Genomic DNA, 24,815 nt, shown 5'->3' on the forward strand with positions numbered 1-24,815 from the left:
TGTGTTATTTGTTGTTTTTCCCTTGCTGCTTTTAATATGCTTTCTTTGTATTTAATTTTTGACAGTTTGATTAATATGTGTCTTGGCGTATTTCTCCTTGGATTTATCCTGTATGGGACTCTCTGTGCTTCCTGGACTTGATTAACTATTTCCTTTCCCATATTAGGGAAGTTTTCAACTATAATCTCTTCAAATATTTTCTCAGTCCCTTTCTTTTTCTCTTCTTCTTCTGGAACCCCTATAATTCGAATGTTGGTGCGTTTAATGTTGTCCCAGAGGTCTCTGAGACTGTCCTCAGTTCTTTTCATTCTTTTTTCTTTATTCTGCTCTGCAGTAGTTATTTCCACTATTTTATCTTCCAGGTCACTTATCCGTTCTTCTGCCTCAGTTATTCTGCTATTGATCCCATCTAGAGTACTTTTAATTTCATTTATTGTGTTGTTCATTGTTGCTTGTTTCATCTTTAGTTCTTCTAGGTCCTTGTTAACTGATTCTTGCATTTTGTCCATTCTATTGTCCATTCTATCTCCAAGATTTCGGATCAACCTTACTATCATTATTCTGAATTCTTTTTCTGATAGACTGCCTATTTCCTCTTCATTTGTTAGGTCTGGTGGGTTTTTATCTTGCTCCTTCATCTGCTGTGTGTTTTTCTGTCTTTTCATTTTGCTTATCTTACTGTGTTTGTGGTCTCCTTTTTTGCAGGCTGGAGGTTCGTAGTTCCTGTTGTTTTTTGTGTCTGTCCCCAGTGGCTAAGGTTGGTTCAGTGGGTTGTGTCGGCTTCCTGGTGGAGGGTACTAGTGCCTGTGTTCTGGTGTATGAGGCTGGATCTTGTCTTTCTGGTGGGCAGGTCCACGTCTGGTGGTGTGTTTTGGGGTGTCTGTAGACTTATTATGATTTTGGGCAGCCTCTCTGCTAATGGGTGGGGTTGTGTTCCTGTCTTGCTAGTTGTTTGGCATAGGATGTCCAGCACTGTAGCTTGCTGGTCGTTGAGTGAAGCTGGGTGCTGGCGTTGAGATGGAGATCTCTCGGAGATTTTTGCTGTTTGATATTATGTGCAGCTGGGAGGCCTCTTGTGGACGAGTGTCCTGAAGTTGCCTCTCCCACCTCAGAGGCCCAGCACTGACTCCTGGCTGCAGCACCAAGAGCCTTTCATCCACAGGGCTCCTTAATTTGGGATGATTCGTTGACTATTCAGGTATTCCACAGATGCAGGGTATATCAAGTTGATTGTGGAGCTTTAATCCGCTGCTTCTGAGGCTGCTGGGAGAGATTTCCCTTTCTCTTCTTTGTTCTCACAGCTCCCACGGGCTCAGCTTTGGATTTGGCCCCGCCTGTGCGTGTAGGTCGCCGGAGGGCGTCTGTTCTTTGCTCAGACAGGACGGGGTTAAAGGAGCCGCTGATTCGGAGGCTCTGGCTCACTCAGGCCGGGGGGTAGGGAGGGTCACGGAGTGTGGGGCGGGCCTGCAGCGGCAGAGGCCGGCGTGACGTTGCAGCCTGAGGCGCGCCGTGCGTTCTCCCGGGGGAGTTGTCCCTGGATCCCGGGACCCTGGCAATGGCGGGCTGCACAGGCTCCCCGGAAGGGCGTGTGGCTAGTGACCTGTGTTCGCACACAGGCCTCCTGGCGGCGGCAGCAGCGGCCTTAGCGTCTCATGTCTGTCTCTGGGCTCCGCACTTTTAGCCGCGGCTCGCGCCCGTCCCTGGAGCTCTCTCAAGCAGCGTTCTTAATCCCCTCTCCTCGTGCACCAGGAAACAAAGAGGGACGTAAAAGTCTCTTGCCTCTTCGGCAGGTCCAGACTTTTCCCCGGACTCTCTCCCGGCTAGCCGCGGCGCACCAACGCCCTGCAGGCTGTGCTCACGCAGCCAACCTCAGTCCTCTCCCGGCGCTCCGTCAAAAGCCGGAGCCTCAGCTCCCAGTCCCGCCCGCCCCGGCGGGCGAGCAGACAAGCCCCTCGGCTGGTGAGTTCCGGTCGGCCCGATCCTCTGCGCTGGAATCTGTCCGCTTTGCCCTCCGCACCCCTGTTGCTGTGCTCTCCTCCGCGGCTCCCAAGCTCCCCCACTCCGCCTCCCGAAGTCTCTACCCGCGAAGGGGCTTCCTAGGGTGTGGACACTTTTCCTCCTTCACAGCTCTCTCCCGCTGGTGCAGGACCCGTCCCTATCCTTTTGTCTCTGTTTAGTTTTTTCTTTTGCCCTAACCAGGTACGTGGGGGGTTCCTTGCCTTTTGGGAGGTCTGAGGTCTTCTGCCAGCGTTCAGTAGGTGCTCCGTAGGAGTTGTTCCACGCGTAGATGTATTTCTGGTGTATCTGTGGGGAGGAAGGTGATCTTCGCGTCTTACTCTTCCGCCATCTTCCCGGAAGTCCTACGTATTTTTTAATATGAATTTTACTACATATTATTCTCCAATTTTCCTTTTTTCCCCTCTAAATATATCTTGGATTTCTTTCTATGGCAGAAACGATAGATTTATCTCATTGTTTTGAACTCCTGGGTAGTTTTTCATGGTATGATTATAGCATAATTTATCTAATATCCCCCTTTTTGAAGGGGAGTGCATTTAGGTCATTTCTAGTTTTTCAATCTTCCAGATAATTTTTAAAGTATTTTCTTATCCATGCATCTTTTGAGCACATGTTCTAGTATTTCTACAGACACCCCAGAGCAGAATTATTCAATATAAGGTATACCCGTTTTAGTGAAGTTAAAAATTAATTTCCAAATTTCCCTTAAGAAGACTATACCAGGTTATAATTCCACCAATGGAATGTCTGTTTCCCCTATATCTCCACCAGAAGGGTTATTACCAAGCTGTTTGTGAACCGGACAGTTAAGTGTGTTGAAGTCACAGTACTTGGGTTCAGATCCCAGCTTTGACACTAGGCAATTTATTTAACCCTTCTGTGACTCACTTTTCTCATTTATAAACTAGGGACAATTACATTACCTATCTCAGGCGGTGATTGTGAGGATGACGTTAATTAAAATCTGAATCACCTAGAACAGTACATAGGACGCAAGTATTCAATAACTGTTCACCACTATTATTATCTTTATTACAGTCCCACATTACTATTGAAATAGAACATCTTTTCAGATGCTTATTTTCATTTTAATTTCTTCTTCTAAGAAATGGCCAATTGTTATATGGGGTTGTTTGTATTCTTAAGTGTTAGGCACTCTTTATATACTACAGATACTCACACTTGAATGTTACATATGGTTTTCTTCATGGTGTTTTCTTACATGAAAGTTTGTATACTTACTGTTGTCAAGTTCATCAGTCTTTTCTTTTATGGATTTAATTTCTGTAGTCTTGCTTAAAAAATGGTTTCCTACTTCAGATTTAAAAATATTTTTCTTTACTTTCTTCAAATATTTTTGTAATTTTGTTTTTTTCCACGTAGACCTTCAATATACCTAGAACTTATTTTTGTTCATGGCATTAGGTAGGAGTCAAACATTCTATTTCCAAAACTAACAGCCAGGTGCCCCAGCATCATTAGTTGAATAATCTACCATTAACTAATTTGAATGTCATCATCTATTAAATTCCCATATAAATATAAGTTCCTTTCTAGAGTCTCTATCCCACCTCATTAATCTATTTCTATGCCAACACTGTACTGTTTTAGTATGCTTAGAATGTTAAAATTATAATATGCTACATAATATAATAATTAGTTGTAATTAAAATGATATATCAAGTATGTAATATTCAATATATTAGTTTTATAATTATATGATATGCTATAATATATTTTATGTTTGAGTGGACAAAGTCTGACCTTTTTCAAAGTAATCTTGGCTTTCTTGTGTGGTTTCTCCTCCAGTTGAATTTTAGAATCATTTTGTCAAGTTCCATTAAAAAGAAAACTTACTGGGATTTTGGTTGGGGTTATATTTAATATTCTAGGTAAATTCAGGAAAGAATTGACATATTTAAAGTATTGGATATCTTCATTTAAGAACATGCTTTCTTCAGGTCTTTTTTATGTTCTTCAATAAATTTTATAGTTTTACTTCATTATAAGTCATGCATATTTCATATTAGCTTTATGTTTAGGTCTTTTATCATTTTATTCTTATGAGAATAGAATGTTTTTCTATCACGTTTTCTAATTATCAATACTTATTATTGGTATGTGTGAGAGCTATTAATTTTTGTACACTGAGCCTATTACCAGCCACTTGATTGAATTATCTTACTAGTTCTAACATTTTGTTAATTTTCTTGGATTATTTAGGTAGGTGACCATGTCTGCAAACAATGGAAGTTTTTGTCTCTTCTTTCCAATATTTATAGCTCCTAGAGAGGTTTCTGACTGTATTGGCTAAGACCTCTAATATAATATTAATACAGAAAGCTCTTTGCAAAACTACAAATTTCCCAGCCCTATCCCAGGCTGCTGAATCAGAATCTTTAGGGAGAGGGATCTAAGAATCTGTGTTTTATCAAGCTTCCCAAATGATTTCTTACAGCCAATGCACTGTTGGTAACCAATGGTATAAACACAACAATTTGAATATAGATTGCCTATTTTTATACATTGACTAGATTATTATCTCATTTTATTGCCCTGGTACCAGAAACAGCCAAAGAAGTACTTGTGTTTCAGTGGGTTCATTCATTTTTTCATTCATTCAGTAAGGATTTACTGAGCACCTGTTATGTGCCAAGCACTTTTTAGGTGCTGGAGGCATAGAGCTTATTAAGGTTTCAAAGGAGAAATTTGGGTGTAAGGGTTTGTGTCATTTATTCTCTGGAAATCACCAATGTTTCAGATCGCCTAGCAATCTAGGGCTAGGGTAAGATAAGGGAGGCACTCACCTCAGCCGCAAAACTTAAGGGGCAACAAAAAAACTCAGTAACCAAGTAAATAATATCATAATGCAACATTCTTGAAAGTGAAGATTAATGCGAAAACAAATCCATGATGAAAAAAATCAGCACTTTAAATAAAAAACAGGGTCCAACAGGGACAGATCAGAGTGAGGCGAGTGAGGCCTGGCCATGCAAGTACAGGGTCAGATCCTGCTTTTATTTAAAATTTGGTTCATCATAGATGTTTTTGCATTGATTTGGATTTTAAAATATTAAGATATTACCCACCGTGATTACTGAGATTTTCAAGTGCCTCATTCATCCCTCTAGTCCCAACCCTGCTGCTCAGACTTGGACTAGCATTTTTATAATGTTACACATTTTCGGCGTTAGGCTAGGGGTGGATGCTGTCAGTGCACAGGGTATGGTGTACCAACCCCTGGAACTCCCTGGACAGTCATGGCGAGAGAGAAGGGAAGGACTGTTAAAGAGATGGTAACTGGTTGCCTTTTTTCCCCTGTGTTCGCCTATGCCCAAACATTTGCTTTAAGTACTTGCCACCTTTTCTACGTCTGATTGTTTCAAAGGCAAGAGGCTAGCAGGGCTAGGAGAGTAAGGGAGTAAGGGAGCCTTAGTCTGGAGAACATTGCTAATGCCCCCCTTCACTACAGGAAATAACTTCAAGGAAGAAGCCGCAGAGCTGTTTTGCCAAGCCCTATCGGTAAGAAGCAAGAGACGGGTGCAGCCAGCCATGTGAGAGATGCCCCGGGAGATGGGTGGCTCTGAGCACAGGGAGGTGAGGCTACTTGCCTGATTTAGGGAGCTGGAGAGTATTTAGACTCCGTCAGTCCTATCAAAAACCTCAGCAAGTGGTGGGACTGTTTGGATGGTGCTAAATTCTCGCAGCAGTCATCAACAGTTCAGCAGGAAATGAACAAGAAATTGTCCTCAGTCTAAGAACACTAGTCTACTTAATTTTTGGCATATGGGGGCCCACACTGTTCTAAGAGAGGGTATTTGCAGTCACAAAGAAGACAAAAATTACCTCTCTCTGCACTGTTTCTTTCTCTAGACCAATTACAGAATTAAGTCGCTGGATCTCAGTCACAACCAATTCTCTGATAAGGCAGGAGAGTACCTGGGGCAGATGCTGGGTGAGTCTTCCGTGGAGGGAGGAACCAGCAAAGGAGAGGGACGTGGGGTATCCGCGGAGGGAGGAACCAGCAAAGGAGAGGGACATGGGGTATGATAGCTTGTCAGAGCTGCAGCTCCGGTTTCTTATTGTTATTGAACGTTCTGATTAGAAAAATTGATGTAAACCACACCCGAAGTACACTTTGAATGGAGCAGACACCTGAATGTGGGAAGTAAACTTTAAAATGATTAGAAGAACGTAGAGAGAAGTAACTTGCTGACTTCAGGGAGACTACGGATTATTAAACAGAAATGGGCAGAAACTGTAACAGAATAGTGGCAGAAACTGTAACAGAAACGATTCATATATTTGACAACGGTAAGTTTAAAACTTGCTTGTGATAAAAGACATTGTGGGGCAATGATAGAAAACAAGCAATAGTTAAGGAGTAGAAATGTGCAGAATTTGTATCATATAGAAGATTACTCTTCAGAATATTGATAAAAGCTCCTATAGCTCCATTAGGCAGTGATAAAGACTCCCAATGAAACAATGGTCAAAGCATATGGACAGTGACAAAAGAAAGCCAAGTGCCCATGTTTAGAAACATGAAAAATAAAACAACAAAAAGATCTCCCTTGTCATCTAGCAGAGCTGTAAAAATTTCCCGTCAGAGAACATCAAGGGCTAATACAAGCAAGAAATAGGAACACTCACAAGTCTACTAGGTAAAGGCGCTTTGGAGAACAATCGGACAGTGTTTACTAACGTCAAAAATGTATATATTTTCTATGACACAGTTTCCCCTCTATACATGTCTCAGAGACGCTCTCACATATACACAGCGAGAGATGTCTGGGGAGGTTTCACTGCAAAAGTGTTATAAAAGAAAGAAACCTAAATGCTCATTCCTGGGGGGAATGAGTAGAAAAGGAAAGGACTCCTAGCAGTAGGGATGGGACGCTAATCTAGATGGAGTGGTGAGGGAAGCCCCACAGGGAGGGTGGCTCTTTGTTGAAACCTGAATATCAAAGAAGAAAGAGCCGTGCTAGGGTCTGGACACACAGGGCTCCAGGCAGAAAGAATGGAGCGCGTCCTGTTTGAGGAACTGGGGGGCCAGTGTGGCTGGAGCAGAGGGGACAGGGGAGGAGGATGGAAGGAGAAGAGGTTGTTGCCTGCAGCCCCTGACGTCGGGCCGCGGGAGCCATGGAACACAGGGAGCCTGGGATCCACGTGGCGCACGACGAGGACTCGTGGAGGATGTGAGCGTGGGGTGGAACGGTACGGCGTGCAGGGGCAGATGTGCTGTGTAAAGCCCGCAGCTGACGAGGACAGGAATGGAAGAGGGAGGCTGGTCAGGAGGCTGGTGTGGGGGGTCCAGGCTAAACAGGACAACAGCGTGAGCTCAGGGAGGAGGTAGTGCCTGAGCAGTGGATGAATTCAGAATATACTTTGCAAGTAAAGCCGAAAGGACTTGCTGATGTGAAGAAGGAGGGAAGGGAGAGATAGCCTCAGGACTCTTTTGTTTCAGTCACTGGTTAGAGGCAGGTGTCATTTACTTAAAGGGAAAACTCAGGGAGTAACAGTATGGGGGCGGGGGGCAGGAGTTAGGAGTCGAGTTTTCATTTTTGGCCGTGGAGGGCTTTTTTTTTTTTTTTTTTTTTTTTTTGCGGTACGCGGACCTCTCACTGTTGTGGCCTCTCCTGTTGCGGAGCACAGGCTCCGGACGCGGAGGCTCAGCGGCCATGGCTCACAGGCCCAGCTGCTCCACGGCATGTGGGATCTTCCCGGACCAGGGCGCGAACCCATGTGCCCTGCATCGGCAGGCAGACTCTCAACCACTGCGCCACCAGGGAAGCCCTATATGCAGTTTTTAAAAGAATCTTTATTATTATTAAAGCTACCAAATATAAGATGATTACCATGTGACAGGCATCATACTAGGCTTTTTACATCAATCCTCACAAAAAAAAACCTTGTACAGGTTAACATCTCTATTTTATAAATAAGAAAACAGAAGTACGGGAAGGATAAGTAACCTGTTTAAGGTCACAAAGCTAGTAAGTGTTGAGAACAGAATTAAAATTTTAATTTTGTAGCCATTTAAGAGAGGCAGACTTGCAAGGTTTAACTTAAGGGACTTCCCTGATGGTCCCATGGTTAAGACTTTGCCTTCCAATGCAAGGGGGGCAGGTTCGATCCCTGGTCGGGGAGCTAGGATCCCTCATGCCTCGTGGCCAAAAAAGCAAAACACAGAACAGAAGCAATATTGTAACAAATTCAATAAAGACTTTAAAAATGGTCCACATCAAAAAAAAATCTTTAAAAAAAAAAGGTTTAACTTCAGTGAGGGACTTGGCACAGAAGAGGAGAGAAAAATAAGAATAGGATGAGGGAGACAGGCAGGGAGAGAGAATGAAGGCAGGACAAAAGTTTGTTCTCAATATAATAGAAGGTATTGTGCACTTTCCTGAAAGTCTGTCCTGGTGGTTGACACGAGAAAGACATGATCAGTACAGAGTGTTCTGTCCATAAAAAATAAAACAGGGGCTTCCCTGGTGGCGCAGTGGTTAAGAATCCGCCTGCCAATGCAGGGGACACTGGTTCGAGCCCTGGTCCAGGAAGATCCCACATGCCGCGGAGTAACTAAGCCCGTGCGCCACAGCTACTGAGCCTGCGCTCTAGAGCCTGCGAGCCACAACTACTGAAGCCCGTGTGCCTAGAGCCCGTGCTCTGCAACAAGAGAAGCCACCGCAATGAGAAGCCCGCGCACGGCAACGAAGAGTAGCCCCCGCTCGCTGCAACTAGAGAAAAGCCCGCTTTCAAGAACGAAAACCCAATGCAGCCAAAGATTTTTTTAAAAAAATAATAAATAAATAAATAAAACAGAATAACACATTTTTCCTGGGCCTGAAGGCGATTCCTCCCACTCAATAATCCTTCAAGAGCACTTTAGTCTCTCCTTCCAATGGTGTCCTCGGCACATCCACCCTCCCCAGATAAAAATAACAATGATGAAGTGTTTAAATAGGATGCTTTCCCAGCCCTATGTAGCACGTGAGCAAAAGCATCTTTAAGTTAAAAAAATGTGCAATTTCTGTGCAAACCCAACTTCTAGACAAGCCTGATGCCTCCACACTTCCACCTGGTTGTATCCCTAAAGCTCTCCTGGATGGAAATTCTGAGGCCTCCACTGCTCCCATAGGTCTCCATGAAAAAGACATCGCGCAATACCACACACCATGCCCATCATAGTGTTCCTATGTAAATACAAGGTTTGCCGTGCTCTCTCCATCTGTTTTAATGGTTGTTTAATTTTCCACCAGATAGATATTTATGTTACGCTTTACCCTTCCCCTGTGAGTCACAAACCTTACTTTTATAAGTGATGCCAGGGAAAACATCTACAAGCATGTCGCTTTTCTTAAATCCTGTACTGTCTCCTTAGGAAGAGTCTCAGGGGTGATAATGCTGTGAGATAGAGTAAACAGATTTTAACAGGAAAATGTCTGTGACCAGGTAGTTTTTGCCAAATAGAGTATGCCATTTGCTTGCCACCTGCAATGTATGAGTATTTTACTACGTTGTTGCCAGCCTTGGGAATCATCTTAGAATTCTGTGTTTAAATGAATAACTGATGAATTATTACCTACGTGTTTTGCTTTGCATGAGGATTGAGCGATCCTTATCCCCAATGTGATGGACCTCTGCCAACCCTGAGAGCCCGCTTGGTAGGGCTGGGTTCTCTGGGGTGTGGTGGACGCTGAGATGACTCCTTCCCTCCCATAGCCCTCAACGTGGGGCTCCAGTCGCTGGACCTGAGCTGGAACCACCTCTACATCCAGGGAGTGGTGGCCTTGTGCAGCGGTCTCCGGGTAAGCCCTCCGGGAGTGGTGTGTTGAGCCCTGGTGAGGACGGCCAAGCCCCTGAGTCAGCCACCTTGAACCCTTCCCCATGGGTAAATTCACCCTGCTGAAACCTAGTTGGCATCTTTGGGGGTACTTCAAGGTGACAGTTTAACTAGGGGGTAGGGAATGACCTCAGCCCAAAGGGAATGAGCCTCAAGAGTACTGGAGACTCTGAGCCCAGCTGGTAGGGATCTGGGAAGATCTGGCTGATCTCCCTCCTGGGGACCACTGAGCACCCTGTCTGGATGAGAGCAGGGGACAACAATTGGGGCCCGTTGGCTGGATGAGTTGCATGCAGCCTTCATGCCGCTGACGTTCTCCCTTCTCCCTGCAGGCTAACGTGTCCCTGAAGAAACTGGATCTCTCCATGAACAGCTTTGGGAACGAGGGGGCTGCAGCCTTAGGGGAGGTCCTCAGACTCAACAACTCCCTGGCCTACCTAGACCTCAGCAGCAACAACATCAACAATGAAGGGCTGTCCAAAATCAGCAAAGGATTGGAGTTGAATGAAAGCCTCAAAGTTCTGAAGGTAGTCTTCACCCGAGCTGGGAACGGGACATCTTGTGCCTGCATTTGTGTGTGTGTGTGTGTGTGTGTGTGTCCGTGCATTCACGTGTGTGTCCATGCTTCCATGTGTGTGCATCTGTGTATGTGTCCGTGTGTCCATGTGTGTGCATGCACGTGTGTGTCTGTGTGTATTGGCGTGGGGGCAGCAGGACGATGGGGCTGGATGTTGCTGGAGAGAAAATCTACCTTGTGCTTCATATGTGCATACGTTCTTGGCTGTCTCTCTGCTGTAAACCCAGTGTCACCCTCTGCTCTCACCTGGCACAGGGTAGGGTCTTCCTTGCTCCCATCTGGGTCTCCTCCAGTTTCTTTGCTTTTCTTTGCTGAGAGGCCTGCGGGATCTTAGTTCCCAGACCAGGGATTGAACCCCGGCCCTGGCAGTGAAAGTGCCGAGTCCTAACCACTGGACCACCAGGGAACTCCCTCCTCCAGGTTTTCTCCACACTGCGGCCAGAGTGCGGATTCTGAGCGTAAATCTGACTCCCATCCCCACCCACACCTACTCTCCTCCCACTTAGGCCCCCCCCCCCACCATGGCCTCTGTTGCTCAAAACCTGTTCTCTCACCCTGTGTGCTTCTCCAGCCTCAGTTTACCCCCACACTCTCCCCCGCACTCCAGCCATGGCCTCAGGGTCTTTTTTCATCTCCGTTCCCGCAGGGCCTGCAGTGCTCCCTCCACTGGCCTCAATTGCTGGTCTGCCTCAGAGCACAGCTGGAGCAGCAATTCCCCAGGGACCCTGCAGGAACACTCACATCCTGTTTGCCCCTTCACACAGAACTCACCGGAGTTTTTCCTTATACTCTCATTTGAGTGACTATTTGACTGTCTGTCACCACTAGTTCGAAAGTTTCCTGAAGACAAAGACGTGTTTGGCTTTGCCCATTACTATATCCCCCGTACCTAGCAGAGTCCTGGGCATAGAGCAGATGCCCATTGAATATTTATCAAGTGAAAGAATGAATACATATTTCATTTTAAATCAATTTGCTCATAGACGCTAATTTATAACATAGAAGTTCATGGGAAGTTGGGAACTGATGTAAGATGAGGACTTCTATTAATAGGTCCCCTTTCTGGGACTCCTACCACAAGCCAGGTTCCATATCAAGTGATTTGCCTCCTTCTTCATGGCCCAGCCCTACCAGGAGGGCTCCAGTAGCCCCACTTGTCAGATGAGAAGACTGAGGCTGTGTGACTTGTCAGGCCGTGCAGCTAGCAAGAGGCAGAGGGATGTCAGCTCTACCTGGCTTTCCACTGCAGCTCCAACTCCCGCAAGATGTGGAGATGACTCGGGGGGACCAAGGACATGGGAGTGCTGGTAGAAGAAGAATGGGAGTTAGGAATCAGTGAAGGCGAGCCACCATCCGAGAGGACAGCCACCTTAGAGCTGCTGAGGTGACGACAGGGAGTCAGATTCCAACCTGTGGAGGGAGCGTGCTGACTGCAGACCAGACCAGGTGGCCGTCTAGTGACTGGGGGAGCTCAGAGGCCGGCCTGGCTGGAGGGGCACCAAGTGTGACTCAGAGGAGAGAGACTGACCCAGCCTGCAAAGGACTGAGCCTCAGTCGGTGGCCAATGAAGCCAAGGAAAGTTCAGAGAATCTGAATTTTAAGACTAAAATGCTGCCTCAGCAAAATGGCAAAGGATTTTCTCTGGTTAGTGGGATATAAGCAATGCTAACATTTTTTCTACTGCTTTTTAAATTTTTTCTACGAAGACCAAATATTTTATTTTAATTTTTTAAATTGTTTTAAAAGTGAAAGAAAAAAAATCTTAAAATATACCTTTTAGTTTGGTCGTATGTGGAGGCCACATCAGTTTTGCCACAGGAATTACCTGTTGCTCTCCACAGCCAGCCCCAGCCCTCCTTTTCTTAATCTTGGAAAAATAAGGAATTCCCCCCGCACGTGAGTCAAACCAAAGATTCTAGATGCTAAGCCCTATGAGGGCAGGGCTCCAGGCTGTCTTTTCTCACTGGAGTACTGAAAGAGCCTGGGAACCCCCTGACATAGAGTTTTGGTCAGCCTCATCAGGAAACCATCAGCTGAAAGCCTTCAATAATAATAAGTGACATTCATTGGCTGCTTACTATGTACCGTGCACTCTTTTGAATGCTTTACCTGAAGTTATGTATTGACCCCTCTGTGCAGCCCTAGGCGATAGGTACACAGTAGTCAGGGAACTGACACAAGACCAGAAAACTAGTAAGCAGAGCCAATGGGCTCCGCGCTCCCTGCTGTTAACCTCCATACCACGCTGCGGTGGCTCACAGTACCATTGAGATGAAGCCCTGAGTACTTAGCTAAGCCCCCAAGTCCTGCGCAATCTGACCCATCACAGCTCTGTAGCCTCACGCTCTCTGCTCCTGCTCATGAAACGTTTACTTTTCCCCACACACCTCTGCACCTTTGCACTTGCCTTCCCTTGTCTTCTTTTTTTTTTTCTTCTGCGGTACGCAGACCTCTCACTGTTGTGGCTTCTCCTGTTCTGGAGCACAGGCTCCAGATGCGCGGGCTCAGCGGCCATGGCTCATGGGCCCAGCCGCTCCGCGGCGTGTGGGATCTTCCAGGACCAGGGCACGAACCCACGTCCCCTGCATCGGCAGGCAGACTCTCAACCACTGCGCCACCAGGGAAGCCCCCCTTGTCTTCTTTGTTGCACCTTATTCCCTCCTCTGGGACTGTCTGCCTTCTTCATCCCTAGCTAATCCCCATTAGTCCTGCAAGACTTAGCTCAAATGTCCCCTCCACCATACTGGATGTCCCTTCCCTCGTTTTCTACGGTACCAGTGGGTACCTCTGTCATTGCCATCATCGCACTTCAGATGTCATTTGCTTGTTTGCCTGTGTCCCCCTCTAGAGTGTAAGCTACCTGAGGGCAGAGATCTTGTCATGTTTGCCTGTGCATCCCTCGGTGCTCAACCTAGTGACTGGCACGTGGATGATTGTTGGATAGATATTTGGATGGATGGATGGATGGATGGATGGATGGATGGATGGATGATGGATGGATGGTGGGTGGGATGGAGGGATGGAGGGATGGATGATGGATAGATGGATGGATGGATGGATGGGTGAGCAGTGAGATGGACAAGTGAATGGATGACAAATAGACAGGGAGATGCGTGCTTACAGAGAAGTCTGGGAGGAAGACAGAGATTGAGATTTGATGGGAGGAAATGGAAACCATGCTCTGAGCCAGGCTCTCCTGTCTTCATCTCTGCCTCCTTCTGCCTCGCCCTTCCTCCCACAGCTTTACCTGAACCCTCTAAGTATGGATGGGGCTGTGTTACTTATCCTGTCCATCAAGAGGAACCCCAAATCCAAGATGGAGGACATTGACATTTCCGTAAGTGATCAAATTGTTTGCTTGTACTTGGGAGCAAGCCAGTTACCATGGCCACTGTGCCAGCTCTAGTCCTCAGGGCCCTCACAGAACTGCTCCATGAAAAGGCTACTCCTTTTAGAGTACGACTCTGCCCCTTCCAGAGGTCCTTTCCGTAGGAGTAGCCATTCGGTCAAAAACATCATGGTGTGAAATTATTTACCAGATCCTGGGAACCCAGGACCTGCACCCCCAGTGGGCCTGAGGGCAGAGAGGAGGAACACCAGCAAAGACAGGGGGACCCCCAGACTTTGCTTGGGAGAGTCCGCTGGTCTGGGAGATGGCACGATGGCAGTACCCTCCCCTGGACGGGTCCCCTCTCTCCCTGCTTCAGAATGTGCTGGTGTCAGAGCAGTTTGTGAAAATATTGGATGGGGTGTGTGCCATCCACCCCCAGCTGGACGTGATGTACAAAGCAGTGCAAGGCCTCTCTAACAAGAAAAACCTCTTCATGTGGACGAACCCTGTGAAACTGATCCAGGTGAGCCCTGCTTTCCTCCAAGAGCCCCCAGGGACCCCTGGAAAGCACTGACCTTTGGCTCAGCTTCCTAGAGTTTCTCCTCCCCCAGAGAGTCTGCACAGTCCTCGCTGACAAGGAACATCTCGGCTGTGGAATATTCCTTTTGGCTCCCAGAGGAAGGACTGAGAACTGGCTGAAGTGGGAGGGCCTTGGAATAGGATGGTTTCTACCAGCCAGGCTCCTCCATTGCAACGAAAGACGAGTGACTGAAGTGCTCTGTACTTCAGTCTCGTCACCTGTAAAATGGGCATGATAATAGCACCCACCCCACAGGGTGCTGTGAAGATTAAATTCTATACTGCACACGACTTAGAGCAATGCTTGGCAGGCAAGAAGCACACAGTTCATGCAGGCTCTTTCCAATAGCTGGTAAGGATGCCACGACGTCCTGACCCTGTGGTCGGGATGGCTATCTGGTGGCTTCAGCTAACAAGGAGCCCTCAAGTGTTTTATACCTCATAGTCACCTTGCCCCTGGCTCAAGTCTTAGATTGTGTCTGGCAGTCACAGGAGGCAGATGAAACAGTGGAAATAAAAACTCAGAGAATGTTAGAGCTGGAAGAGATGTTATAGCTCCTCTGGTCGGACAGCCTCACAGAGCAGTGACTGCCCAGGCCTGGTGTTTCTACCACCAGCTCTCACCTGCTGCTGGGTGCAGGACCATTGCCACCTGAGGCAGCAGGAGCTGGGAAGGTGCCATGTAAACACGGTTCTTCATGGTGTTTGCCACTGGGGCTGCTTCCTGCCCCTGGTTGGTCTGCTCTATGCCTTAGTTTCCAGAACCAAAGAGGAGAACTCTGGCATGAAAACTATCATTGTATGAAAAGTTCTAGAAGGCAAAGCAGTATGAAGTATCTTTATATCTTTTCAAATAAGATGATGTCAGGTGGAACTGAGGGGAAACCTGTTTTGCAAGAAGAGTGGGAATGGGGTTATCCGATGCAAAGTGGGAACTTGCTCCTTGTTTTAAAACAGTGTAGAAAAGGGATCCCAGAGGAGAGCCTCAACGATACATACAGTGTAAACCACAGTCCTTCCCCTCGGGGGCCCGACAATCGGGTTGGGAAGATGGGACAGACACAGTCATTTCTAATAGAAAGTGTCATATGATAAATAATAAACAAGTGACAAAGGCAGCAAATACAATCCAAACTAGAGGTCACTGCAGGCAACCAGAGAAGGATGCTTCCTGGCAGAGGTGGGGCTGGGCAAGGGCCTTGACAAGCGGAAAAGATGCAGGTGAGCAATAGAGAGAGGGAGGGAAGAGAATGCCAACCAGCGAAGGAGCAGAGCGGGAGTGGCTCGCAGTGTGTCTGGGGCGTGGGAACCGGACCGTGTGGCGCTGGTCTCAAGGGAAGCCTGGGAGTCAAGGCTGCAAAGAGAGGCTGGAGCTGGATGCAGCAGTCCTCAGATTTTAGGCTCAGAGTGAGGTTTGAGTCCACAGGGAGCAGGGAGCCAGTGCGAGTTGTTGAGCAGAGGCTGTGATGTAAATCCAGCAGGACTGAGGGGTAATTTTTCTGGCAACTGGGAGGGAAATGAACTGAGGGGTAGATATGAGACTGGGAACACCAATGAGGACACTATTGTAGTATTCCAGACCTAGAACGGTAACTTGGCTGAAAAGGACAGTGAGAGTGGAGGTACAGATGTAGGAGATATCTTTATGGAGCATCTCCAGGACTTGGTGAGTGGCTGTGTGTGTGTGTGTGTGTGTGTGTGTGTGTTGGGAGAAGGGAGGTGTGTGGGGAGAGGAGAGAGCCAAAGATAACCCCCAATTTTTAAGCCCAGTGGACCAAAAGAACGATGGAAACATTGCCAGCAGTAGGGAAGTCCTGTGGGGAAAAGGGACCGCCCCCTGGCCCCGCCTCCCGCTCTGGCCTCATCCCTCCCATCCTCCCCCCCTCCTCTACATTTCAGCCCCACTGGATTTCTCCCCATTCCTTTTTTTTTTTTTAATTTATTTATTTGTTTATTTATTTTTGGCTGTGTTGGGTCTTCGTTGCTGCGCACGGGCTTTCTCTAGTTGCGGCGAGCAGGGGCTAGTCTCCCTTGCGGTGCGCGGGCTTCTCATTGTGGTAGCTTCTCTTGTTGTGGAGCACTGGCTCTAGGCGCGCGGGCTTCAGTAGTTGCGGCTCGTGGATTCCAGAGTGCAGGCTCAGTAGTTGTGGCTCACGGGCTCTAGAGCGCAGGCTCAGTAGTTGTGGCGCACCAGCTTAGTTGCTCCGCGGCATGTGGGATCTTCCTGGACCAGGGCTCAAACCCGTGTCTTCTGCATCGGCAGGCGGATTCTTAACCACTGCGCCACCAGGGAAGTCCCTCCCCATTCCTTTTTGTATCAGTTCTCTCTTAACATTAACTCTGAGTCCCTCTGCCTAAATACCCTTCCTCTGTGTCTCACTCACTCCTCCTCGCTCTCTAGGTCTGCACCCAGAGTGTCACGTCCTCGGGCAACCCTTCTCAGGTTTCCTGGTCAAGGGTATATGCCCTTGCCACACGCTCCTGCAGCCCTCTCCTTCACCCTTTCACCGCAAGACTCTGAACTCCTCCGGGGCAGGAGCTACGTTGGGTCTTATCAAAAGCACCTACCAAAGTAACAGGCCCTTATGCCCATCAAGGCTCTCAGTTGCTGACCACAGAATCCACTCCGCTAGGTTAAGCAAAGAGGGATCTATTACGAGCGATAGACCCCAGAGACATTAGGAGGGCTGAAGAAAGACTCTATGTTTAGATTCCAGAAATGGCTCCCCAGACACCCCAACTGGCTAGCCAGGACGACTGCTGCTTCTGCCTAGGTCAGGAAGCTGCCCAATCAGGAATCGCCCGCTGAATTGGGAAGCCACCCCCATGGCTGCCAGCAGCCTGCTCTCTCCAGATCACACGGGTCACACATATGCGTCACCCAAGGGCTTGGCGAAACCCATCCCATTCTGACCCGTAGCTTCAAGGGGGCTTGGGGAATTCTGGTTTTTAGTTTTCCAGCCTCTGTTATAGAGAGGCGGGCTGTGAAGGAAGCGGAGGGGGTGTTAAGAGCCCGCCCATGGTATCTGCCGCAGCACGCAGTAACAGATTGCAGAATTCAGCTGACGGAGGTTTGCTTTAGACGTGTAGGATTGAGGTGTCGGTGGGGTTCAGCATGGACTTGCGAGCAGCTGCTGGGGACGCAGAACTGGAAGCGTAGGTGGGATTCACCCTGGGGTGGGCTGGTGTAGGCAACGCACACCAGAGAGGGAAGTGTGGGGAGAGGAGAGCAGGGACCAGGGACTGATCCGCAAGGAATTCCTCTGTGAGCAGGGTGTCTGCAGAAATATCTATCGAGAAAGCTGGGCCTTGCCTATGGCCTTTCGAGAGTCAGAAGGGAAAAGAAACAAAAAGATACTAAAAAAGGACCCAAAAGAATATTTTAATAGTATTGGAAAATTCACAATATATTAATACAGTGCACTTTATAAAACAGTATGTTTAATAGATAGATAGACAGATAGACAGACAGGTAGATAGATAGACAGGTAGATGAAAAAATATACATCAAGGTGCTACCTCTGGATGGTGGGACTAGATTTATGGGTTATTTTTAATTTTCTTCTTTCTATTAATCTATACTTTCCTTAAAATGTGAGTAGGGAATATCTTTGAATTGAAAACAGTGAAATATTATTTTAAATACTCTAACACAGTATGTCTCCATATAAGTATTTGTATAAAACGATGAGAATTCTGTGAACACCGGGAGCCTGTCCTGCCTGTCCCACTACCTGGCTGCGGTTCGGTCTTTTGGTTTCTGAGTTAACAACAGCCCACGCACGTACATAGAGCACCATCTTTGCTAGTCTTAGCAGGACAACTTCAAAACTAAATAATACATGTAAACATGATCACTGCCCTATTCCCTCCAAACTGTTCCCACAGTTCGCTCAGCAGGGTCGACTCCAGTCCTTCCACCTGTGGAACGTGGAACGGCAGGAGAGCCTGCTCCGTGTAGGTGGGGCAGACACAGAAGCATCGTGGCGTGTGGCTCTGCCTGACCTCAGACCTCGGTCTGGGTGGGCAGGGGTGGGAAGCTGGGGTTGGGGGGGTGTTGGGGGGAGTTGGTGTAGATATTACAAGGCTCCTGGTGTCTCCTGCTTCTCTCAGAGCTATGCAGACCAGCACAAAATCTCAGTCCTGGACTTCTTCAGGAGCTTGAACCCTCGTGGAGGGACGACAATGCCTGTGGGCGAGTTCCGGAAAGCTATGATACAGGTGTGTGGATTCCTATGGACAAAGGCACTATCTGTGCACGCGCAGGGGTGTGTGTGAGAGAGAGAGACAGACGGGCCACAGCATGAGCACCTCAAAGAGCTCCTTGGGATCGGCTGTGAGAAGCCAACGTATCCACTGCTTTATCTAGACCCAGAGGGACACCTAAGGCCTCCTTCCACTGCCTGCTGAAGTCATTCTCTGTACTGCACATCTGGGTGCCGCTGGTGACCCAAGATGCTGCCTGAAGACACACATTCTTCATCTCCTAGGTCTTTCTCCCATTTCATGTGGCCACTGGGCAGATTTTAAAAGGGAGTGGGAGAAGAGACCACATCCCCAAACCCCAGTATTTCGCCTTTGGCCCTATCATCTTGCCTGAAATCCCACACCTTCACACGTGGGGTATGATGGAGGTGCTGAGGGCCCCCTGAAATGCAAGCATGAAGAGGTCTGTCATCAGGGCAGCCCTAGGAAGGACAGGCCCTGCAAGAATAGGACTTCATGGGAGCCCAGGTGGGGGGATAAGACCCTCGGTGCCAGGCCCGTGGTAAGAGGGCCGGCCAGACTCGGTAGCAGGGAGGTAAGGATGAACTTCCCATGCTGCAAAGTTGCCGCCTACTCCAGCTGGGTCCCCATCTCCTTCACCCCTATTGCTCCCCAGAGAAAAGAGGGGCTCTGGAGTCTGGGCAGTGGCCCACAGACACGGGCGGGGACGCTTATTCCTGCCCTGCATGGTGTGGGTTCAGTTTCTTCTGAACTGAGGAAACTGTTGCCAGCCGTGGTCCCAAGGGCAGTGAGGCATTGTGGGGTGTGTGGGGGGGGGGGAGACGGGAGAGGTCTGGGGGGAGCAGAGAGCTCCATTGACCTTGCATGTTCTATCTGCTTCCTCAGCAGAACAAGGTCCCCATAAACCGGTACCAAGTCAGGGAGCTGATAAAGAAGCTGGGTGAGAAGACAGATATGGTGGACTTCAGGTCAGCCCAGCCCCGCCGTCCGACCCTATCTGGGCTACCCTTCTGCCCTGGGCAGGCCCCCGGTTCCCTCTAAGGCACTCTGGCTCCTGGGGCCGCCCTGTAGCAGATAGGAGGTGACACAAACAGCAAATGGTTAGGCCCTGGTGTGGCGAGAGGGGCAGTTGGGGCCGTGCACAGGTATCACAGTGGCCCAAAGAGGAGGTATCACTGGGGGGAAGGGGGTGTCACACAGACAGACAAGAGGACAGAGGACGGCAAGTACCAAGCCCGAAGTGTGGGCCAGCACGGTGCACTGAGGAACTGCAGGTCTTTCAACGCTGCTGGAGTTTAGGCAACCAGGCAGGTTATGACTTAGGCTGAACTCCTTGAAGAGCTCGGAAAGGACCATAATAACGGTCATAACAGCAACCAACATCCATGAGCCCTTACCATGTGCCAGGTGCTCCGCCCACCAGACAGGTGCCTGAATTCTCACAGCGCCCAACGGGCACTAGTATCACGCCCACGCTGTGAATAATGATCGGAGCTTTAGAGAAGGAAAGCACAGAGCCAAGTGCTTGTGGCCAGAGAGGGGCAGCTGTGGCCTCAGCACCCCGGTCTGCATGGTGCCAGGACCCACTCCTCCTCGCCGAGTCTGCAGAACCCTGCTGGTCTGCAGGCTGGTCCATAAGGCCCTGCGGCTTGTTGTCTCATGGAGTCCCTAAGGAGTCTGTCAGAGGAGGCCCCCATCTGGTCCTGCCCCACAGCCTTCTCCCAACACCTCCGTCCTTGCCCCCATCAGCATCTCTCATGTGTGGAGAAGCCACTGCACAGACTGACCCAGCTGCAACCCCGCTCTAGCTAGTAAGGGTGCGGCCGTGCGCAGAGCTCTCAGTCTCCAGGTCTTTAGAATGGGGTGATAACCACAGCACCTGAGAGACTCTCATAAGAATCAAGTGGAGACAATGCACAGAAGGGGCTGGCACGTGATGCTGTCATTCAGGAGTGACACCATCATCCGGCAAGCACCCCGACACCCGCAGGGTGACTCAGGCTTGCACACCGCCCCAGGCCCCCCTACTCTGTGCCTGTGTCCTGGACCTCCCCGCCTGCCCTCCCTGAAGTACGGCCTCCTGTTCCTTGGGATGCTGGTGGGAAAGAGCACAGGGCAGAGGTCAGGAGACCGGGTCCAGGTCCAGCAACCCTCCAGCTTTGCCGATGAGGTCACGTGGCCATGGAGAGGCAGAACTGAGGTCTCAGGACCCAAGTGGGGAGCTCTTGTGGGCACCTCAAGTTCCCCTCAGGTCACACACTGCAGCTCTGTTGGTTCCCATTGAAGAGCAGGGTCGTCATTTTTACTGTTGCATGATTTTTTCATTGTCATTTTTTGATACAAATAATATCTACTTGTAAAAATTCTAAATCCACAGAAGTCTACTAGGGAGAAAGTGAAGGGCCTCTTTTCCCTGCCCCCACAGCCCCTGCTGCCTCCAGAGGGCGCTAGTGAACAATCCCAGGTGCACGTTACCATAGCTTTTCCCACGTGCTTGCGATCAGGTGTGTCTGCTACCAAAGCCCTGCCGACAGCGGCAGCGTAAACCCATGCCCATCCCTGTGCTGACGCCGAACCTCACCACGTTCAGCACTCTGCCGACATGACAGATGGGTTTACAAGTGGTCTCGCTTGGACTCGAGCCTGTCCCAACACTCTTGTCCATCAGCCACGGGGCTACGTTGGTGGTCAGCCTTATCTCCTTACCTTTCAACCCAGTTCCTTGAAAATGACGAAGCCATAGCAACACGTCTGGTCTGGAAAGAAGCCTCAGTGACAGAGAACTCCTGGCACGTTGGCTCGTGGCTGGAACGAGGTGGAGAGCTGGCTGAAACCTCGGCAGAAAGACACCAAGGCTGTGAGCGAGGCAATAAAGTCTAGCTTGGGTCTCCGGGCTGCTGGTGGCATGCCCTTCCCCCAGGGAGCACCCTCCTGTTTTAGGGGGCACGTCCTTGGTGGCCTCGTTAAGAGCCAAAAGAACAAATTGGGAGAGCGTGGGGTTGCTAGGTGGTGGAAGAGAGCAGTGGGGAGAAGGTCAGTGCACAAAAGCATTCATCACGGTGCTTGTAAACTGTGTCAAGGGGAGGTTGCTGAGATTCAGGAGGCAGTGGCAGAGGGAACAGATGCTCAGGAAATGAGGACAGGGGCCTTTAGAAGCAAATGCCAGGGGGTTACGTGGAGAGAGCTCAGGGAACTGGCATCTAGCCGTGGCCCAGCAGGAGCTGGCCACCTGAACTTGGAGGCTCATGGTTCCACCTGAAAAGTGGGACAGCTGAAAAAAGGGATCCCCATCTGTTCTAGGGATCTGCCATTCTGCATTTCTTTGTAAAATTCCTTGGAAAACTGGGGAGGCATGAGGAGCTTAGCAAAAGATGGGAAGGTTTAACCAAGAACAGCATATACTGAGCAGGTGGGGGGAATGGGTACCTTCGAGGATTTTGATTAACCTCGCCAGTCACCCTTGGGATGGACAAGGGCAGGAAGTGTCTTGTGCGCCTCCTTTGCACCTGCACAGTGCCTGCTCATAGTAAGTGCTCAATAAAAAATACCTGTGAAATGAAAAACCTCATTCACTTGGCAATTGTTTTGGGCAAGTGGTGGAAAGCTGGGAGAGTTTGGGGGGTGCCCAGGAACCCACACTTTGGAACACCAGTGAAGTGCTGGAATGGCATCTGGGAATCAAGGCACCAGCCCTCAGATTTCACTTTGTTTCTTCATCGAGGATGGAGGTGATGCAAAAACTTCTCACTCCTGGCAGAATCATTATTTGAAATAATCTGTGTCCCCTCCCCACAGCATATTTCCCCTCCCTTCCCTTATTCAAAGTCTTAACTTGAAGTTGAATTTTCATTGGACGGTTGTATGCACTCAGTCAAAATTAGGATGATGAAAAGAAAATAAAGAAACGCAATAAAGAGTTTGTGAGCTGAAACTCACGTCCACCCTACTCATCAGGGTATGTAGATGTCTTTGCTCTGACTCCCGAAATAAATCAAATCCCCTTGAAGTCAGGGAGCCTGTCTTTTAAGTTTATTATAATCTATAAAATTCTCCATCAAGTCCATGCCCGTAACTGAGCATTCATTAATTACTGGTGTCTGGGTGGAACCCTGAAGATTATTAGGCTGTGAAGTATCAAAATTTGTTATGGACTATAGATTAGGGATCAATAAAAACAGCAAGTTTTCTCAAGATGCTTTTCTTCATCTTTACTAGAAAAAGCAGCACATTTTCTCATCAAATGTTATTTTTTGTTTGGGTAGCTTTGGGGAAATGATGGAGATATGGGGAAGCCAACAACCCCGACCCTCCAGGCCACCCCTTGACACTTGCCACCCCCCATCACGTAAGCCCAGCCAGAACCCTGCCTGTCTGCGGGTTGCCCTGGAACCTGCCCTACTGTGGAGTAGTTTCTACTTGTGGCCACTAGGTGTCACGTCAGCTCCAAAATCCACCTAAAGGTTGTGCTCCCATCAGACTGCTTTGCAGTCCTTCCCATGCCCTTTCCCTGATCTCCTAAACTTCCGCCCCCACGGAGCCTGACATGAAATCAGAGCCCCAAAGTGTCTAGCAGCCTGACACCTGGGCAGACCTGTCCAAGGCTTGGTGTCCTCATTATGAATCAAAGTTACTCACAGCTACCTCGCACTCTTGTTGTGAGGAAGACAGTCCGGTGCTTAGCACGAGCTCCATAAACATTCAGTCCCCTCCCTCAGCCAGCACACCCTGGGGCTGGGCAAGACTACAGAGGAGGCCTGCTGCATCGGGTGAGGGTACTGCACAAGGAACACGCCCACTGACAATGGGCTGAGTCGTGCTTTATCAGCTGGCCATGTCAGGAGGCTGCAGGCAGGACCCCAGCAGGAGCTGAAGACCAAAGCGGAGGGAGAGAGGCCTTGCAGGAGTAGGAGAGGCTGTCAGGTCAAAGACGGCCCAGAGGTGCTGGCCCGTGAGCCCAGCACCAAAGGGGGTCAGCTGCAGTGCAGGGGAATGGTACCCTGGCCATGCCCTCCTTCCATGCCCAGCTCAGTTTGGCTTTGTGCACTAACTCTGTTTTGTTTTAATTTTTACTGGAGTTTAGTTGATTTACAGTGTTGTGTTAGTTTCAGGTGTACAGCAAAGTGAATCTGTTACATATATACGTATACATATTCACATATACATATACCCACTCTTTTTTAGATTCTTTTCCCATACAGTTCATTACAGAGTACTGAGTAGAGTTCCCTGTGCTATACAGTAGGTCCTTATGAGTTACCTATTTTATATATAGTAGTGTGTGTATGTCAATCCCAATCTCCCAATTTATCCCTCTCCCCTCCCTTTCTCCCCTGGTTTTCTACATCTGTGAGTCTATTTCTGTTTTGTAAATAAGTTCATTTGTACCATTTTTTTAAGATTCCACACACAGGTGATATCATATGTTATTTGTTTTTCTTTGTCTGACTTACTTCACTTAGTATGACAATCTCTAGATCCATCCAAGTTGCTGCAAATGGCAATATTTTATTCTTTTTTATGGCTGAATAATATTCCATTGTATATATGTGCCACATCTTCTTTATCCACTCCTCTGTCAATGGACATTTAGGTTGCTTCCATGTCTTGGCTATTGTAAATAGTGCTGCTATGAACACTGGGGTGCATGTGTCTTTTCGAATCATGGTTTTCTTCTGATATATGTGCACTAACTCTATGCATCCTCACAGGGACCCTATGCAGTGAGGTCTGTAAGCATCCCCATTTTACAGCTGGGGAAACGCAGGCATGGAGAAGTTAAGCATCTCGCCCAAAGTCTTCTGCTAGTAAGCAGCAAGGCTGAGATGCAGACCCAGGCAATATGACCCTGGCTCCCTGAGGTCTTAACCACTGTGCTCCCCTGCCCCTCTGTGGCTTCTGTGCAGCTTTGTATCTACAGGGAGAAGTTTAAATGCACTTTCTCTGTTTACATCGTTTCTGTAAGAAACAGAAAAATAACTCAATTGATCAGCAAGCATGAGCTCCAGGCCAGGCTGGACGGGCCAGTGGAGGGGGAAGCAAAGGCAGAGCTGATGATGCTCTATGTGACTGAATTCTCAAGGTCAGGTTGGTGTGCCCTCCCTGCCCACTATGTTGCTCAGAAATTGAGCCAGGGGAGGTGAGATGGGAGATGAGAAGGGAGAGTGTGGAATATCTCTGTGTGCCAGAACCGTAAAGTGGTTACGCATGCAGATTCTGTCATTTGACAGTTCTCGGGT

At 48.5% G+C, this 24,815-nt stretch overlaps 1 protein-coding gene across 1 annotated transcript in view; it reads left to right on the forward strand.

The window, feature by feature from the left end:
* LRRC74A (leucine rich repeat containing 74A) overlaps nt 1-19,657 on the forward strand; it is a 35,545-nt gene extending 15,888 nt beyond the window's left edge. The window contains exons 6-14 of the mRNA XM_027120861.1: nt 5,492-5,541; nt 5,893-5,974; nt 9,745-9,830; nt 10,198-10,392; nt 13,684-13,779; nt 14,150-14,296; nt 18,466-18,573; nt 19,465-19,547; nt 19,651-19,657. Of these exons, the coding sequence (XP_026976662.1) occupies nt 5,492-5,541; nt 5,893-5,974; nt 9,745-9,830; nt 10,198-10,392; nt 13,684-13,779; nt 14,150-14,296; nt 18,466-18,573; nt 19,465-19,547; nt 19,651-19,657 (854 nt within the window). The remainder of the gene's footprint in view (nt 1-5,491; nt 5,542-5,892; nt 5,975-9,744; nt 9,831-10,197; nt 10,393-13,683; nt 13,780-14,149; nt 14,297-18,465; nt 18,574-19,464; nt 19,548-19,650) is intronic.
* Nucleotides 19,658-24,815: the final 5,158 nt, after the last annotated feature.

This window comes from Aethalodelphis obliquidens, unplaced genomic scaffold (genome assembly GCF_003676395.1).
Source record: "Aethalodelphis obliquidens isolate GAN/ISIS:26980383/991018 unplaced genomic scaffold, ASM367639v1 scaffold21, whole genome shotgun sequence".
Lineage (NCBI taxonomy): Eukaryota > Metazoa > Chordata > Mammalia > Artiodactyla > Delphinidae > Aethalodelphis > Aethalodelphis obliquidens.